Raw genomic sequence first — 19,301 nt, forward strand, 5'->3', positions numbered from 1 at the left:
TGCCTTGTTTAGGCACCAACTCCGGGGCTGGAGCTACAGGTGCCAACTTTCCAGTGTGACGGGGGGTGCTCACCCCCTGGCTCTGCCCTAGGCTCTACCCCTACTGCACCCCTTCCCGCCCCCTCCCCTGAGCCTGCTGTGCCCTCGCTCTTCCTCGCCCCCCCCCGAGCCTCCTGCATGCCACAAAACCGCTGACCAGTGGGTGGGAGGCGCTGGGAGCGGGCGTGGGGGGACTGATGAACGGCGGGGGCTGCTGACGTATCGTTGTGGCTCTTCGGCAATGTACATTGGTAAATTCTGGCTCCTTCTCCGGCTCAGGTTGGCCACCCCTGGCCTAGCGCATCAATACCAGACGCTCACACTTCTTACATGACTGCTCTGCTCCATTTACCTGGGTGGGATTATTTCAGTTTTTGTTTCACGGTAATTAAAACAGTGGCCATGTTAGTTACTTTAATTCTTAGCAGTTTAGCTTCCTTGATTTTCAGAGAGCGGGGGGTTGCGTTTTTTTATTTTTTATTTTTTTAATCCGCGTCTCATTTAAATATGTTTGAAACATGTAGTGTAGCCATTTCATTCTGCTGGCGCTGTGGCCCGCTCGGCTTCACGGCGGTGCCAGCAATAAGCACGGACCTGGTGCTGAACCAGAACGACAGCTCTTGCACCAGTTGCGTGAAGGGCACAGTGGAAAAGCCGGCAGTGGGACTAGATTTTTTTGGTTTAATAACTCAGCAAATACTAACCAGGAAATCTTGTGCAACGTCTCCAGCAAAGCCTGAGGAATGATCACTGTGTCTGAGCGCTACAGTCACGCCTGTATTACACCGTGTTATTCTCGCCAGCAGCTCCTGGGTTCCCTGCTCCCTTAGGGAGACAATTAAGGCACCAGTCTTTAGGCAAAGGTAACTATGGTATCCAACCATTAGCTGTTACTGTCAGCGGCAGTCAGGAGAAAACAGCCTGGTCAAGAACTAATGAGCCAGCAGCATCAGCATCCAAGGCCTTTCTGCAGAACCCGGTATCCCGCACAGAGGGCATTGGAGTGAGCCGCACGGGCGCCAGAGGGACAGACTTGCTCACGCTCAGCTTAGCTCAGGACCAAACCGTTAGCCAGCCAAATCCTCTGGGGTGGGGTGGGGAAAAGACGGGCTCATTATCCCGCTCGGCGCTGTGTCTGAGGCAGCTGGCCTGGCTGTACATTAATAGATTACACTGAGGATTTGCGATTGTTAACAGGGAAGAGAGCTTTAGCTGGATCCATTCTGGTAACAGGCCACTGAGTCTCGCCGAGCCAGTGGAGGACGCATCCTCGAGGAGGGACCTGTACTTTTTCCCCTCCCGGTTACACATTTTCTTACAAGGTAGGTGGCTGATTTGATGCGTTTATTTGAAAAGCAGCACGACAAAGGCTTTGGCAGGGGAGGGGAGATGGGGGAGGAATGATTCCCCCCCCACACTCCCTCCAGGGGAAGCTGGGTGAGAGATTAAATCAAAGCTGCCTTGTATGCCTTGCTATTGCTTTGCCTGCCTCGCTTTGTAACAACAGCAGACACACACATCGCCTGCTTGCTGGCACCCGAGGGGCGCGTGCGGCTGCGGCTTGTTGAAAAAGTCTAGGGAGATGGGACTCGCCCCGCACAAGCGGCCCCTTGCAGCTGCTGTCTGGGGCTAGCGTCTCAGTCTCGGTCACGCTGCATTGCCATTTTTTAAAAAAAAGCAGGGGCCTTCGCACCGTTCAGCCGGGGGAGCTCTGTTGGGGGATGGGATGGGGTGTGTGTGTCTGTGTTTAAAGTTAGCCGTGTGTGGCCTCTCAGCGCTGCTCTGCTGGGATCCCTGCGGCGGGTGGCTGTTTTTGAGGCGATGGTTGGCGTTTGCTGTCACGGTAGATGAACATGATCGGTGAGAGGAGCCGTGTACGCCCAAAAGCTTGTGTCGCTTGCCCGCAGCCGTTGGTCCAATAAAAGCGGTTACCTCACGCACCTTGGCTGGCTCGTCAGCAGGGACGTCGGTCTCAGGGCCAAAACAGCCGCCAAATATTATCAGCGAAACACTGAGGCTAAGTTCAGTGCCGCGCTGGCCTTCTGGCTGTACGGGGCGAGCGTGTGTGGCGTTGAGGGGGTCAGGGTCAGCTGGCGGCTAGACGTGGGGAGAGCGTGTGTGTGTGTGTGTCGGGGTGAGCGCACACCTCATGGTGCTGATGACCCCCCCACCCCGAAAGGCCGGGGCTGCCCCCCTAGCGAATGCAGTGGGTGGGCTGAACACTGTGACAAGGGAGGTGGCCTCTGCGCCGGGTTGCTTTAGGTCTTTGGGGGCAAGTGCCACATACAAGCAGCTGGGTTTCGAAGCAGCCCAGAGGCAGATGGACGAATATGACGGAGCACCGGGACTGCCTCAGGTTAGGGGAGGAGCGGAATGGCGCTGATGGGTCTGACCACCTCCAAAACCCTGCTCTGATGATGTCCCTCCTGCCCGCTACCCCCTCGCAGGCCGACAGCTCGCTCGCCTTTAAGGTGCCTGCATCCCAACGCTCTCTTAGCCCGGGGGTGGGGGTGATCTCGGCACCCCCTCAAATGGATCATTGGCACTGGCGTCGGCAGCTTTGCTGCCCAAGTGCCGGCCTGCTCTAGCAGCACGAATGGTTTCTTGCAGTGCTGCCCGGCTCTGCATTACATGCTGCTGTCCACACACTGCTGCAGGCTGCCCAGCGGGCCACACCAGGACGAGGGGCGATCGACCTGGACGGGTACCACCCTACCCCCCGCCATTGACCAATGCAGCTCGGTTTGACAGCAAAGTGCAGCAGGGACCCTCTAGGGACAACCAGCCATTGGGGCTGAGGTGTTAGACAGAGGGGCCTTGTGCAAAGAAACGTTAGCAGCTTAGGTCAGGTGGTTGGGTCGTCTGGCCCCTTCCTCAGATGTGAAACAGCTTTGCTTATCATGGACTCCTTGTGGCATTTGGCACCAGGACTTCCAGGGTCTCAACTGGACTCTGTAATGGATTTGCTGTGTAACCTTAGGCCATGTCAATGCTCCGTGCCTCGGTTTCCCCCGCTGTGAAATAGGGAGGATAATACTGCCTTCCTCATCTTTGCAATGAGCTAGAGGTGCCAGCTGCAGCATGAGAGCAGAGACAGACATTGCAGTGTACATTTCCTTTGTCTTTCGGCTCTGATGTTTCTTCCTTCCCTGTTTCTATATTCTGTGATTGTTTCCCTTCTTCCCTCGCCTTTAAATTCTCTTCCTCTCTGCAGTCCTTCCCATTCTCTTCTCAGCCTCTCCAGTCTATCACTGCCCACCATTAAGCATGTGTCTACTGGTGTTGGCTAGCAAGGGGCAGTAGATGTTGGAAACCTGACCAGCGCTGGATGTTCAGGTGGCAGGGATCACCCTGAGACAGATCACTATGCTGCTCAGTGGGGGACAATCCTGCCAGGCCCCGTCAAGCCTATGAACCCAACTGCAAGAGCCTGCAGGGAACCCTCAGTGCATATCGACCCCAAACCCAACCACGGCCCTGACTCCGATCTCTCTTACATCCGTGTAAAACAGGAGTAATTCATTGTCTTCCGCTGTTGTGCAAGGGTCAATGACTTCTTAGTGAAGGCAAAATTTGTCCTGGTCTCTTTACTCAGGGACTGCGTCCCACCTGCTCACCCTTTGTGACAGCCTTTCAGCACAGATAATGTATTCCCCGGTCCTCAAACATGCTGCGTTTATAGTGTCCAAGTGGCTGTGTGCCACGCTCCACCTAAGGGCATCACAGAATCTAAATCGCAATCAAAGCTGACCTGGTTCTCCCGGTTACTTATTTGAAAGCTAATGCTTCTGGCAGCGTATGCAAAGCACAAAACCTGCTAGCCCACACTATAAAATGAGCAGCTGTTGTGTAATTTATGCCACAGCTTAGCTCTGACTTTGGCGGACTAGGACCTGTGCAAAGGTAGGTGTGGGGCTGCTATTGTGATGCGGAGACAAATGCAATAGCCAGCGGGCAGTGGGACAGACGCTCTTTACAGTAAGGGCCGGATTGTGAGAAGGGCAGCATCTTCCCAGGCAGGTGCACTTTGTACCTGCAATGTTGTATTTAGACTTGAATGGCAGGAGCAGCTCTGGATGTCTGCATCTCTACCCAGTGCAGGGAGAAGGGCAAATATTCCATTTGGTGCCTGCGCATTCATTGCTGCAGGCACAGATTGCACCTGTGAACAGGGAGGCGGGGCCTCAGGCCCCCGCAATTGTACCTCTCCAGGTATCCCGGAGTCTGGATTCCCCAGCAGCTCCGGGAACCTTTCCTTTCGAGGTGGAAGGAGGAAATGGGAACTGGACTTGGAACGAGCTGGTGGGGGGAGTGTGAACAAGATGACTCAGGAAATTGGTATTTGTTAAGGCACTTTTCACCTTTCGTTCACGGGCTGGGACTCCGGCTTGGCTGGTGTTAGACAACGTTGTTCTCAGCTAGTGGCTGTTTGGTATTGGCTTGGAAGGATTTGATTTTTATCAGTAAATATCGATAAAGATCAATTTCACACACCCATACACACACCCACACACCCACCCACCTCCATCCATGAGGATGGAAATGTACCGAGCGCCAAGGTAAGAAAAATGCTGTTTGAGAGAAGGGATTAGAGTTTGATTTTTAGGATATTTACACTGTATATTCTGACGTGATGTTGAGCACTTGTGTTTCAACAGTTACAGCTTTAATTTTTGGAATCTCAGCGTCCGCTGTCATGAAACAATTGTCTGCCCCTCCCCCGCCCTTGTCTGACCTTCCTCCCAGAATTTCCCTCAACGGTGAAGATTTAAATAGATAAAAATCTAAAAACAAAAATTGATATTATCTGTCAAAATCACACAAAACAAGAATCAAATTCTGCCAAGCCCACTTGTGTGCAATGAGTTGGTCTCAGTGCAGGTCCTAATGGACAGCTCTCCATATTACATCACCAAACCATCACCGTGACAACTGGCACTCCATACCGCCCATGCTGGTAGAGAAATCAAGGACCGACTGACTTATGCACGTTGAACCCCACTGTGAGACCTAGTTGGGGGAGCCCGCAGGTCAGGCCTGAAGCATGTTGGTAGGACAGGGTGTGAGGGATGTTTGCTCTGCAGCTGCTCGAGGCATCGCAGAGAACCAGGGCCATGAAGCCAGCACATCTCAATCTGTGCCCGATTTAATATAAATGTCACCGAGGTAGGATTGTGAGATGGGGTTCAGAGCTTTCACAGTGTCCCAGGCACAAGAAACAGGTCAATAGACAGAGAGAGAACAAGGTTTCTTTTTTTAATATATATATATATATATATATACACATACACACACACCCTTAGTAAAATGGTCCAAAACAGATCATTCTGTTCATTGTGCTACCAATGGGCCAGATCCGCAGCTGATGTAAATTACTGCAGCTCTACTAAACTCAATGTTGCTTGCCTGACTGACAGCAGCTGAGGGTCTGGCCCAGTGTTTGCAACCATATGCCCGATTCTGGTATCTTTACTTGTGCTGAATAGCACCTTACTCCACTGACTTCAGTGAGGCTATTTGTAATATATGGTTCAGGCTAAGGGTGCCAGAATCTGGCCCTTAAAGTCCTGTTAGATCCAGGAGGACTCTCTGAACTATCCCTTGCATGCGCTGCAGGAAAGCGATGCTTTTTCCCCTCTGGGGCTTCAAAGGGGCCTCCTGGGCTTGTGACACAGCAGGAGAACTCTAGGTGAGGCAGACAGCAAACTAACCCCCCCGCTATGTTTTATAGCAACAAACTCGATGGTTCCGCCTCCGTGTTGGAATCAGGCCCCCGAGAGACAAGGACCCAGATCCTGGAAGGTATTTAAGAGCCCCCACTCCCATTGAAATTAATGAGAGATACGTGTTCAAATACCTTTGAAGGCCTGGGCCAAAGTGACACAGGAACTCTGAGGCAGAACGAGGCATAAGCCCCGGCCTAACCCCCTATCCACGGGACTATCCTTCCTCCAGCCTACCTGCCTTGTTAGAGATTAGACAATGGGAAGCTGTGCTCAGCTGTGTTTGCCAACAGCCAGCTGTTAGAACGGCTTATGCTGTCTCTGGTGGTTGGACCTCCTCTGTGTCCACTGGCAGATTAGCCCTATGCCAAGGGAATCTCAACCTTGGCTCGGAGCTTGAGCCAGCATTCTTTCCTCTGACCCAGGGCCTCTCCCCAGCTGTCTGAAAGCCCCTCACGTGAAGTTTGTCTCCCCTCTCGTATCCAGACTTAGCAGGTATCTGCATATGTGGCACCAGCGACTTGCCCAAATCAGAACATTGGTGGGTCTCTCCGAGGTGTCCGAAAGGAAACTTTCCCCAGGCTCATTCAGAAAGAATTGCGTTTGGTTTGTCTCCCTTAGAAGTCACTCGTTGCAGCTCTCTTCGTGAACCCTTCGCCTCCCCTCATCTGAATCCCAGGCTGCTTATATTCACATGCCACTTGTCAGTGTTGTCCTAATGCCTGAGACAAGTACACTTGGCTCTTCTCTGACCCTGAGACACACCATGCCAGGAGGATTCTCAGTCAGCAGGATCCAGGCCTGGTTTCACACTGGGAAGGCAGGATTCGGAACAAAGGGGTTGTGGTTAGCAAGTACCATGGGTCCGACCCACTTTGGAGCTTAGCCCCCCCTTAGACTCCTCCTCAAAGGCAGATATTTACATCAAGGCTAAATCCTTCATTTCCATCGGTCAGGACCAGCTGCCGGCTCTCCCGCCCCATGCAGCACTCAAAAGGATTTGTTAGTCAAATGATAATGCCGTATGAGGCACTATGCAAATTGCAGAGGGGAGGGGGAACAACGCGGGGGAGAATTACTTCCAAATGAACACACCAGCCCGACCTAGTTCAGACTGAGCAGCAGCCATGGCAGGGACCCTTAATGCCTGGGAGGGACCCCTAGTAGGACACAGTTGCATCACAGAAAGAAGAGCGAAGGGCAACAGCGATCAAACGATGATGTGACTCTGGCCTACGAGGTGGCCTTCTCCCACGTTTGGGGTGGGGTGGGGGGGCTGGGTGGCAGTGAAGGAGCTGCAAACAATAAGCCCCTGGTAAAGGACATCTAACAGCTATGGCAGGAGCAGATTTGGGGGACGGGGCGGGGGTCAGAGCCAGGGATCACGATGAAGGGTAGCCAAAGCTCAGCTTCCTGGCATGACCTCACTGACCATCTGCAACCCCCAGTGGTGACGACAGCCCGAGTCCGTGGCGCACGCGCGGTGAATATGCCGAAGTGGGGATTCTGCATCAGCAGATCCTAAGCCCCAGGTTGTGAGTTCGTTTTGTTTGAACTCTTATCGCAGGGCTACGGGTGGAGCCACCATCACCGGGTAACTGTCATGCCCATTACACCCAACCGGCCCGGGGCAAAGGCACGGGCTGCACCGAAAGCCTTGACGCGTTCTCGACAAGCCACTTGATCTGTGAACGCCCGGGCAGGGTCTTTTCCAGGGAAGAGACACGCCTGCAGGAAAGCTCATTTCCAAGGGCCGTCCAACACTAACGTGTTCAGCCATGAAGGGCCAGAGCGGGAGGGCACGAGCTACAACAAACGCACCTGAGGAGGAACGGGCTTGGGGAGGGTTAACGAGCGCAAATTTGCCTTTGTTTTTCAGCCCAGGTTGCTTCCACCTTAAGAAGGACATTCGCTAAGACCTGCCACCATGGATGAATGGGACCTCCCACAGTGGAAGAAGGAAGTAGACAGCCTGAAATACCAACTGGCTTTTAAGAGGGAAATGTCTTCTAAAACGATACCTGAGTGAGTCAATGCTTTCCCCGGCCCCTTCTGGCGGCCGTTCAGTAGCCCACACGGAATGAGGTGGTGGGTCTCAGACCAAGGCCTAGTGGCGATACGCCCTCATCTCAAACAGGCCACTAACAGGCCGTTTGGACCACATGGATATAAATTGGTCAGGTCAATGGAGCCAGGCTGATATGCACCAGCTCAGCATCTTGCTCTCTGTCAGCAGCCTCAGCAGAAAGGCTAAGGATGAGACAGCCACTGAGACAGGAAAATCCCTCTAGGTGCTCCGCATGGTTGGAGGGAGTGAGGTGCATTGGCAGGCCCTGTGGGACGTGGGCCCTGAATAGGATGGCAGATTCTAGGGTCTCGACTCCAGTGCCCTTTGCCAGAAATAAATCAGCATCAAGAATACTTGGGCCCAGATTCTCCAAAGTACTTAGGACCTTTGAAATTAATTGCCGTTAAGCACCTAATTACCTCAGAGAATCTAGGCATAAATTCCTAACCTTAGCTATACAACCAGCAGCACCACCGATACTGGGGGAGGACGGCAGAGCCAAAAGCATTCAGCATGGCCAGTTTTCTCCAGCAACCATCATCGTCATAGGATCTAAGCACTGATACATAGAGAGAAGTGGGCTGTGTCTCCAATCTTCCAGGAAGCCTAAGCACTGGGGTTCCAGGCCAGCAGGAAAGATTTGACCAGGATAAGGGTAATGCTAGGTGAACATGTGTCTGCACCTAACTTTAATTTAGCTTTGTTTTAGCCATGATTGGGTTGGATCAGCTGTTTCTCAGTTCTTTCCCCCTGGATTAGAAAGGAAAGGACCCTTCCCCTTCGGTGACCTGCTCTCGAGGTGGTGGTAGCTTGCAGGGTTCCTGCTTTAGTCCATATTTAACGATGGCCATGCACCCCACACCACTCAGCGGGCCTGAAGATAGCGCTCCCTGCAGTCATGCTGGAGGTGCACCTAGAAACATCACTTCCCCTCTCTGCGCCCACAGCCTGGATAAGTGCACGTACAACAGAGTCGCTCAGCAACACTTGTGCCAAACAAGTGTGTAAAGGCAGGAGTCTGCTGGTGCAAGGGAGGGGGGGTGAGGGAGCTGCCATTGAACTTGCATCTACCTTTGAAAATCTGCACCTTCACGTGCAAACTGATTACATTGGGGACAACTCCATAGTGCATGCCGCAGGACCTATTCCATTCTAGGCACCTCTCCTGGCTTCTGGAAAAATTCATATGACTTAATGACTTTGTTAAGTTCCAAATCTTTGTGGTGTTGTGCAAATTCTCTTGAGAAAGGAGCCGTGCACTGTTCATTTAAGCCCTGGGAGCTTTAAGAATCCAATCCAAGACCTATCTAGATAGCAGAAGTAATAAATAAATATAAATATACAGAGATATACCTATCTCATAGAACTGGAAGGGACCCTGAAAGGTCATTGAGTTGAGTCGAGTCCAGCCCCCTGCCTTCATTAGCAGGACCAAGTATTGATTTTACCCCAGATCCCTAAGTGGTCCCCTCAAGGATTGAACTCACAACCCTGGGTTTAGCAGGCCAATGCTCAAACCACTGACCTATGCCCCCTTCCCAACTGCTTCCAGACTGATGTTCCCATAGCATCAGATGCAGCTGCCTTTGCATCATCCTCCGCCCCACAGCAAGCTCCCACCCCTTCGGGCTTTGAGATTGCTCCCCACAGAGGGATGCTGAGAAATCTCTCATCTGTAACATCATCAGCTCCAAGTCCTCAAACATGGAGCCTGCCCAGAAAATAAGAAAAGCCGGGCTCTTTTTATTTGCCACCAGGTTTCTGAGCTGCTATGGGGGTTGTGTGCTGATTGAAAGCTGTGATTCGCACCTAATCACCTGAGTCTGGGAGGGGGGCTTTAAAAACAGAATACCAAATATCAAGAGAGCCGGCAACACTGCAGCCTCCAGCTGAAGTGTAGAGGGGTCGGGGGCTAAATTGTTAGCAGAGATTTGAAAGCCCACACAATCATAACCTTGCCCGGTTACTCACTTCCTATGTGCTTCTGATGCCACAATCCTTCCAGTTCTCCAGTCACCAAGCCATCTCACTGTCCTTCAGCTCCCCCCTTAAAACTCTTCTCTTCTGTGAAGCCTACAACAGATGTTACAGCGGTTAGGCAACTGGTGTTTTGCGATCACTGCCCATCACATTGACCAATATTGTCTCATGGTTTCCTCATACGCCCCAGTCTGTCTGCAGCCAGTTGTTTTCTCGTCTTAGACTAAGTTCTCTGTTGTGTTTGTACAGCACCTAGCGCATGGTCCTTGACTGGCGCTCCTCAGCACTAGCACAATACACGTTAACAATATAGTGAAACCTACCCTAGAAACTCATCTGCAAAAGGAAAAAGCCAAGCCTGGTCTTTGCGGGATGAAGAAATTTGTTGTAGAAACTTTGGGGCCCCTTGTTTCTGAGAATGGCTATTGCACGTGGAGCCCAGAGTGGTGTTTCCACAAGAATACAGAGACGGTGAGTGAGGTACTAATGTCAAACACTCGCTCGCCTCCGAATGCGAGTTGGCTGGTGTAGGCCCCAAATCCCCACCCCATAAGCGGCTGTAACAGCACATGACTGACTGTCTCAGGCCTGGAATAACAGAGGGGGCTGGAAGTTAGAACTGAGGTGCTTTGCTGGATGTTTGTGCAGAGGGCAGGTCTGGAAGAAAAGGGAGAGATGCACTGGCAGAGATGCAGCAGCGGGTTCATGGACGGTGCCTGCTTACCGTGCCCTGCTCAAATCGGTACCGCCAGCACTTGAACACTATGTTTAATGGCAAAGGGCTGCAATCCAAACTCGCACACCAGGCCCCGTTCTGACTGCGACATTCCGTGCCGGGGGTGCTGGCCATGGGATAATCACTGCCGAATGGCGGCAGAGACAGTGCTCGCAAGTTTAACAACAGCTGCTTTCAAACGCGAGCTACAAAGCCGTGGCGAAATCGGAAGTGGGCCCAGCCCTGCGTACTGAATACTTTTCCTCACCAGGCTGTGGAAGGAGAAATACAGATTCCAGAAATACTCTGATTAGTAGTTTGATTAGTCTCTGAAACCTTCCAACTGTGCTCCAGAATGCAGCATTCCAGACGGCCATGAATATCAGGTGAAACTGATGGTTCTGGTATCAATGGCGTCACCGAATGATGCATTCTGGGAGGAGGATGGCAAATCTAGCAGAGGCCAGCGGTTTCCTGCGGGATAAAAGAAATGAGAGATGCTCATTAAAATGCATTGCGTTGTTAAGAGCTCCTCCACAGCTTGGTGATAAAGACATTCAGCCCCACTCTGTGCTATATGCTTAACCTTTGTGTTTCACATGCTGGGCAGTGATCTTCCAAGCTTTAGAATACACCTGCTCATATTAAAAAAAATTAACCTCCTGGATGGGCAACCGATTGCCTGTGTGAATGGACAGTGCAAAGCCAAGAAGTTTTAAAACAGAGGTTCTCAAGTTGTGGTCTGCAGAAGGCCGACAGGCCACATGATGTTGACTCCTCATTTTCAGCTGCTAATTCACATTAGCAGAAATTCGGAGGACCTTAAATGCTTCACTGCTGTTACTTTCCCATATGAACACTGTAGCCTGGAGGTGTTAGGTGATCGTGAATGGCAGGGGAACGTAGGTCCAAGCAATCATGAAAGGGAATGAGACGTCCGAGAGACAATCACGTTATTAAAATGTGACCCACACTGTGATGTAGTCGAGGACCCCCCATCTGGAAACAAAGTAGCTGAAAAATTAGCTGTTCATTTGTCTTCTCCAATTACCCGTGACCGGGGTCTCCAGGTCACTGTAGGACATCAGGGGCACCACCACCACTTAAGATGGCTCTCCAAACCGGTCTGCTCAAGGTGGCAACTTTTAAAGAGACAAAAAAAGGATGAAGTCAGCAGCTGAGAGGAGGGAGCCGATTTTTAAAAATATTCAGATTTTGTATAGGTCAGACATCAGGTAGCATTGTTATTTGTTCTCTAGTTCTCTAGGATCTTTTGGGATGTAAGACTCTTTATACATGAAAAACGTATACAGCTGTAACAGCCTGTCCCTGCCGCCCGGTCAGGATGATGTGACACCTTGGCTACCTAGGGACATTATTTGCCTAACACTGTAAAATGCATAAGGGAACCTTTTATGCCTGTAGCATCTGCAGTTATGCCAGTTTCCCCATCATGAAGGCACCAGATCAGCACAGGGTGTGTGTGCATCACGCATGTGCCTGATCCCTGCGGGTGGGGAAGCCACAGGATCTCAGGCCCACACACGTACACAAACACACAGCAGATACGCTGCTGCTTCTGTCAATAAAGGGGTGGAAGCCACCCACCTTCCCTCCCTGTGATCCCTCATGGATCTGGCTCTGGGAACAGCTCACATGCCCAGGCTCTGAAGCTCACCCAGCGACCTGCCATCCCACATGTCTCTGTGCTCTGCCTCCGACCGTCTACACCCTTTGGGTAAGTGGGGGGAATAAGGAGAGGGACGGGGAGTAGACAGCAAGACACGTGAAAGGGAAAATACACCGAAAAGTGAGAGAAGAGTAGTGAGAAGACTGGACAGATGGAGAGCGAATGGCAAGTGGAGCTGAATCCGGTGCCAGGAGGCCTGGGGGCAGCTCACCCACTCAGCCATCCCAAAGGCGGCCGGCTGAGACTAGGTGCGAGGGACGGACAAAATTAAAGAGCCAAATAAATGCAAGAGCCACTGCTCCCCTGCTAAGTGTCCTGCTCCCCACACCACAGAACAGCTCATCGGGCTTCGTCACCACTCTGGACAATGCTGTGCCCTGCAGCTGATGCAGCTCATCCTGACGGCAGCAACCCCACAGCATTGGGAAACGCAGAGTCTGGGCGTTGAGGGTGTAGCGTTAGAGAAGGTGGGATGCTGGGTTCTCTTCAGTCGCACTCCCAATTGCTTGGCCCCCTTGTCTTTTGAGGATACTATTATTTTACCTACCTGACGGGACAGGACGGGACGGCTGGGTGATGCCATGGAAATACTAAGTCTCGTTATTGTGTAAAAATGAAAAGGAACGTTCTAGCTCCACTTCAGCCAGAATAAGACAATGAGAAATGCCCAGAGCCATTTAACCGCCTCGCCTCTCCTCTCTTCTCTGTAGGTTGATGAAGTGGATAGAAGACAGCATTCCAGAAGACCCATTTCTGAATCCAGAGCTGATGAAAAGCAACCCTTGGGTGGAAAAAGGAAAATGTACCATACTCTAATGCCCCTAAATCCAACTTCACTCCCAAGCGGCCGGGGCTGACAAAATGGCTTCCTCCTGAGATATTCAATTTTGCATTAACTCTGAATGTACATTTTTTTTATTAGTTTCCTAATATGACTAACTGTACAAACACGATCCTCATCTTGTCTTATTATTTTTATTAGTAGAAACGATTCTTTTTTATACTGAAAAAGCACAGGCCATAAAAGAGTAAATTGGTAAGAGACGCAATGTATTGGAGACTAGCTGATTAGCAGCGTCCGAGTGGGGACTTGAAAAGCAATGTCAAACAACAGGCAAAAGGGCTCTCTTGATTAATCCTGTAGTTTTCAATTAAGCTTGCGCTTAACTATGCTTCTGTGAACCTTACAAAGCCTTTTTGAACTTGTAAAAGAAAAAAACACTTTTATAAAAAAAATTTCAATACTTTTTTGTATATTGTAGAATATACAATTTTGCAGCAACGCCAGTGAAATATGAGAACTAAGGGTTTACAAATGAAATAAACAAAGCAATACGTCACAAAGTTTTAAAAAAATTATTTTGCTTATTTATTTATTTATTTTACAAACAGCTGAATAGAAAATAAAAGCAGGAAAGTTCTCATGAACCATGCTTGTTCTTTAGAAGGCTGAGTCAAATTTTTCTTTCTGTTCTGTATGTATTGTTTCTTCAGTTTTATTTCTTTAAATTATCACTAGAGCAAATCCTTAATGTAAATATTCCGCCTGACAGCATTCGAAACCCCTTCATTAAATCGGAACCAAACATCGCTCTTGCCAACGGCCTTTCCGATTTGTTTTTCAACAGAGTCGTGCTCGGACGCTTGATTAGCTGATGGTAACCAGAGAAGGTTGGTGGGTGGGGAGAGAAGATACGATAATACAATTAAATCAAGGGACTTAAAATGGGGAAGTCAAAGTTTAGGCAACAGACTGTCAAGGAAGTACCAGTAAGACACTGAAAAGGACGGCAACAGCAAACATTACTGCTGGGCATAGTTCTTACTACGGGTGGTTCCATAGTCAATTCAGCACGCCACATTAAGTGCATTCAGAACTAGGTTCTTACATTCAAAAGCCCCTGAGCCTACACACACTTAAGCGTCTTGCGTAACTTTGCTAAGGTCGGGTCAACATTTCAAAAGTAGATCGACCTGGCTCCGTCGCTCAGAGGTGTGAAAAATGTCACGCCCTGCCCACAACAGTTCGGTCGACCTGGCACAGGCGCAGCGAGGTGAACAGAAGAACTGTTCCATCAACCTAGCTCGTGTCTCTCTGACAGATGGATGAACTACAGTGGCAGGAAAAGTCCCTCATCAGTGTAAAAGCAGCAAAGAGTCTTGTGGCACCTTCTAGACTAACAGACGTTTTGGAGCATGAGCTTTCGTGGGTGAATACCCACTTCGTCGGATGCATGTCAGTGTAGGAAGTGCTACGCTATGGCGCTACAGCACCACAGCTGTTGCATAGACATGCCCTAAGTAAAATTATTGCTTAAAACATTTGCAGGAGCAGAACCGCAGGCATCTTTATTACCTATTAACTGGGTCTTCGGGTGCTTCCATAATGAAATATCCTACCATAGCTGCTCCATGTAGGGGACTGGCCTGGCTTTATGGCCCAAGTTTTTTTCCAATCCTCCCTTATACATAAACATTGTCAGACAGTTGCAAAACACACCATGGAAATTGTTCCCCAGCTCCATCCACCCTTTCAATGAACCACAGTCAGGTTGATTTCAGCATTATGGAACCACAGAAGATATTGCAAAGCTTTCCACTACAACATATGTTCTCAGTTTCCTTCCATCTCTCCTGACCAATATCATGCCTTTTCTGCACATACCTGCTGATGGAGACACCTGTTTCTTAACTAGCTGGCGCCCAAAGAAGTCCATTTCTGGCTGTGAAAAGAAATCAAAATGGTTTTAGTATCCTCCTCCTCAGCAGATCTCTGGGTACATACTGGTTATAGTGTGTATTTAAAGAGAATAGTGCCAGCCCAGCACAGTTCAACATCAGATGGGATTTTTATCTAGTTACAAACCCAAAATGTGACTTCATTAAGAAAAAAAATTACACAATTTATCAGTACAAATGTTTCCTTTTGTTATAGAAGCACAGAAATGTCGGGCTGGAAGAGACCTGGAGAGGTCATCTAGACCATTTCCTTGCACGGAGGTAGGATTAAGTAGACTTAGATCACTCTATATTTCAGTCCCCTTTCTTTAGTCATTCAAATAGCCTGCACAGGTCCAGAAACCCAAGCGTGCATGGGAACTAGAATGCAAATGATTAGAAACAAAGCGTGAAAGTGACTGGTCTGATTTCACTGTGAAATGCAGATGGGATAAAACACCCAGATATAATCGGGTGAAATCCTGGCTCCACTGAACTCAATGGGAATTTTGCTATTGAGTTCAATGGAGCTCGGATTGCACCAGTCAAGTTAGTTTGCCTATATAACCTTATACAGTATGTGCAGCTGAGGAGCACTGGTCAGATATTTTATGCATGCTGCACCACCAATGCCAGTTACCACATGCCCAACACAGCAGTTCAACAGCCCGCCCATTACTTGCAGATGAAGATTAACAAAGTTCAGCACAATAAAGAACAGACGTGAGCACGTGCTCTATGATCCAGCGGGAAACACATTCTGTGTTTTATTGTTCTCGCTTCTTCACGGCCACTGGGGGGGGTCATTCCAGTCCAGGTATGTGAATCCACGACTGGCTTTGTTACAAGCAGTAGCTTACGCTATCATCTCCGCAGAGTGGAAAGTGAGGGGAGGACCCTGTCGTGTGTTAGAGAGTCACACCCAGCTCCGGCCTTCCCACCTCTTTCAGTGCCACTGCCCCAGGAGGGGGGAAAGGAATTCCTTTGGCTTCACTGGCTGAAGGCAGCTACTGCGTTATTTACAGCTGCTTTCATCTGCCGGGAGAGACAGAAAGGCAGAGCGGGTGCCCAGTCCATGGCGAGGTGCTGAGGTGCCTTCAACATCCACTCGACAGCTGGCGGAGCTGAACACCTTGGGATTGGACCCAAAAGGTTCACGGTTCAGCCATGTTGCAGGACAGAGGCCAGCTTTCAGAAGAGGGCGCACTCTGGCCAGGCAGGGATGGGATGAGTTAGCCAGGCTGAGCAGAAGATGAAGGGAAGTGGGATGTTCCGAAATGGAAAGTCAGTTTTATCATGGATGGTAACGACTTGCTGGATTGGACTGAGCACATTTAGGCCAGCCTTCAAATGGTGGCTTGCTGTTTCTAGCTAGATCCAGTTTCCGCAAACCTGGACAGACCGGCGATGGCTTCCCTTGCCTGTCTCCCTCTAGGCTCTGTGCATGTTAATGCTGCCGAAGGAGAGGAAACATTAAAAAGCAGAGAACCACCTTGTACGAAACCTCCCTGGGGCACAGAGAACAGCCTCGGGCAGCCCTTTCCTCACTCCAAATGGCTGAGCTTGGGAAGAGGCCGGCTTTCAGGTCCAAAGGGCCGTTTCCTGGTGCCACTTGTTCCCTGGAGCACAGAGATGCTGCACTGAGTGAATGGTGCCAAGGCATCAACGTTCAGCCCACTAGCATGGCCCAATGAGACAGAAAGCCAGGAAACACTCCAAGCGCCATTACACAGACTGAGCTAGGCGCTCTCTGCTCCGGAAAACATCTCTGAATTGTGGATGGTTTCCCAATGGCCAAAAGTCTTTCATCTAGAAAAATATTTAGACCTCATTGGGCACCCAGGCTCATGATTTTGGGCATGCAAGAAACGATACATCTGTCTGTCCGTAAGGACCTTCACTATTGCTATTGCTTTTATATGGAAGGTGCTTAGATACTATGGTGATGGACAGCAGGAGAAAATCTTAAAACAGATAGTGTGACGTTTACCATTGTAGGCAGAATGATAGCAACTTGCTGCATCTTCTGATACCTAGGGAGAGCACAACTTTGTGCAGTTTCACGTTCCTAGGACTCGTCTACACGGGAACAGCCAGAAAAATTAATCTGAACTAACTAAACATGTGAATTTGAAGTGGATTAAACTGCATTACAGTCCTATGTGCACACCGTAATTCAGAATTAAAGTGGCCTTAATTTAGTTTATCTTAATCTACTTCCAAAGTGAATTAAACTAAACTGAATTAAGACCACTTTATTTTTGAACAAAAAAGTGTCCACACAGGGATTTAATGTAGTTTAACAAATCCACTTCAAATTTACATTTTTACTTCATTCAGATTAATTTTCCTGGATGCCTCCATGTAGACAAGCCCTCAGTCTGACTTGATCATTGCTATTTCTTTCAACAGCGACGCTTACTGAGTAAAGAAAGCTCCATGAAATATTAGGTCAGGCCACTGGATGCTTTCTCCGTAATAGCAAATTCAGCATCAGAAATCTGAATTCAGAGACCTCCTTCTCGTCTCACCCCAACCACCCACAAACACCCACACGCACAGAGATGTTTCTACAAGCTTAGATGCCAAGCTAAAAGGAAGTAGGAGGGGTCATTATTAAACTGAGGCGCGAATGCTCCAGACTTCTGGAAAAGAAAGAAAGACTCAAAGCAGAGAGAGGGGGCACCAGGGTGAGGAGTTTGAGGCAATCTCTGCTGTAGAAGGGTTGCTGCACTTTGACTTGGGTGCTGCTCTCACAGGGACTGGGGTTACATCCCTAGATATAATGAATTGCAACAAACGGAGCCTGGAGGCCATGAATACATGGGTCACCGTGGCCAGCTCTGTGACCGGGGTCTGGGGTGCAAACTTCTAGCCGGAGGGATGAGTGCGATATTTTCTTCCTGGTGATTTAGGTGCCAAAGAGCAGCAAGCAGTTCACATGGACCCCAAGGCTGCGAACAACAATACATTCTGAGGCCACGTGCTCTTGACAGGTTTAACAAGAAGCAAAGTGTATTCCAATGCATTCCATTTTCTTTTTCCTACTGTGGTTATTCACTCACTCCCTAGCTCCTAGAATCTAGTAGTTGACGACAGGTCTCCCTGTGCTTAGTGTGAATTAGCCAGGTCCTCCTGTAATAGCCTAAAAGGTCAGAAGACTAAAAAGGAAAATGATTCGACAAACCAAGATGGTTCTGAATGTATTTATTTGTTATTTTTAAAATGTGGTCTTTGGTTCTTGGTTTTATTTCACATCCTCAAAGCCACAGAGCTTATCTTTCCTATGGCTTATACTCTCTATCTGCCATTAACTTGATTTCCCCCTGGATGAGATTACTGGTGTATAATGATCTACTGGATTAGAAACAACTCCAAGCATTTCTCCGGTTGGTAACAGCCACACATTCTGGGCATTGCTGCTGCACTGGAAGCATTGCACTCCCTGTTACGTACCCAATGGCACTGCAGGAGGGGAACTGGATGGCTCAGGAGATTGGTAGATGGATATAGAGCCTCTCCCAAACAGTCATCGATTCAAACCCAATCTGGCTCAAGACAACCGGGTGGAAGCCCCAGTGGCTGTTTGATGACGTGGGTGAAATGAGTTGGGGCGGAGGTCACAGCTCAGGGTCCAGCAGACAGAGGTTCACATTACTGATGCTAAGTGGCTGTCTTACTGGGAGCCTCAGCAGCAGTGTCCACAGCCCCAGACACCCCAATGGAAGAACAGGGGATCTGAACCCCAAAGAATAAGCAAGTGAATCAACTGGTGCCAGAGCCCTGAGCCGGGCAGCACAGCATGAAGGCACCCGAAGTTATAAGACAGGCAGAGAGAACCCCTGATGGCTCTGGGCGAGCCCCACAATGTCACATGGGGGTTCGCATTACAGAGCCTGACGCCGACGGGGCCCCCTTCTTGGGAGCCTCGGCCCCAGATACTGTGCTGATCTGAGCAGGGAGCTGCGCTACTCTGCACTTCATGGCAAGCTTCCCAAGGTCACCCACCCACCCTCCCAAAGCCTCCAACCATCTGTTCCGTAAGTCCCACACCCCTCAAACCAGCGGCAGGGTTCCCACCTTCAGCCTTGCCCTGAAAGATTACGGCCCAAATCGATAGAACTCCCTAGCATTCAATGGAGCCTCAATGATTTACACCAGATGAGGATCTGACCCTGAGGACTTTGACGCAGGCTCATAAACATTGCTAATGGTGCAGCTGCCACTTTGCTTGTGCCTGGCATGTAGGTAATTCTGCCATCAATATTTAATTATACAGCTCTATGCACTATACAAATCACTGATGCATTTAAGGGAAGCATGGTACTGAATCCCTTTGTTTTTGCAGAGAGGAAGAGAGGTTTATAA

General features: G+C 49.6%; 2 protein-coding genes and 1 long non-coding RNA gene across 5 annotated transcripts in view; 1 reads left to right on the forward strand and 2 right to left on the reverse strand.

The window, feature by feature from the left end:
• Window positions 1-920: 920 nt before the first annotated feature.
• GNG13 (G protein subunit gamma 13) lies at window positions 921-13,550 on the forward strand. Of its 3 annotated transcripts, none has more exons than XM_044980750.1 (3): window positions 921-1,361; window positions 7,642-7,787; window positions 12,926-13,550. In XM_044980750.1, exons 2-3 carry the CDS (start codon window positions 7,690-7,692, stop codon window positions 13,029-13,031), a joined length of 204 nt encoding a protein of 67 aa, XP_044836685.1. In that variant the 5' UTR covers window positions 921-1,361; window positions 7,642-7,689; the 3' UTR covers window positions 13,032-13,550. The 3 variants fall into 3 exon arrangements, with proteins under 3 accessions (XP_044836685.1, XP_044836686.1, XP_044836687.1); XM_044980751.1 differs by lacking the exon at window positions 921-1,361 and adding an exon at window positions 3,913-3,942 and having other exon boundaries at window positions 12,926-13,385; XM_044980752.1 differs by lacking the exon at window positions 921-1,361 and adding an exon at window positions 4,982-5,069 and having other exon boundaries at window positions 12,926-13,385.
• On the reverse strand, window positions 5,498-11,669 carry LOC123344480. The gene is made up of 3 exons (XR_006572565.1): window positions 11,577-11,669; window positions 9,802-9,903; window positions 5,498-6,574 (listed from the first exon to the last, which is right to left on the reverse strand). It is a non-coding gene; the product is annotated as an uncharacterized LOC123344480 (long non-coding RNA).
• The window catches only part of CHTF18 (chromosome transmission fidelity factor 18), a 39,266-nt gene continuing 33,506 nt past the window's right edge, over window positions 13,542-19,301 (reverse strand). Inside the window, exons 21-22 of the mRNA XM_044980749.1 lie at window positions 14,881-14,938; window positions 13,542-13,867 (exon numbers count right to left, since the gene is read on the reverse strand). Coding sequence (XP_044836684.1) covers window positions 13,731-13,867; window positions 14,881-14,938 — 195 coding nt within the window. The 3' untranslated portion in view covers window positions 13,542-13,730. The remainder of the gene's footprint in view (window positions 13,868-14,880; window positions 14,939-19,301) is intronic.

The sequence above is a fragment of the Mauremys mutica genome, chromosome 11, assembly GCF_020497125.1.
Source record: "Mauremys mutica isolate MM-2020 ecotype Southern chromosome 11, ASM2049712v1, whole genome shotgun sequence".
Classification (NCBI taxonomy): domain Eukaryota; kingdom Metazoa; phylum Chordata; order Testudines; family Geoemydidae; genus Mauremys; species Mauremys mutica.

Bases quoted from the DNA above. Each gene is read 5' to 3' on its own strand.
- GNG13 (XM_044980750.1), top strand. From the start codon at position 7,690: ATGGATGAATGGGACCTCCCACAGTGGAAGAAGGAAGTAGACAGCCTG. The intron at 7,788-12,925 runs GTGAGTCAATGC...TCTTCTCTGTAG, and splicing joins TCTTCTAAAACGATACCTGA to GTTGATGAAGTGGATAGAAG.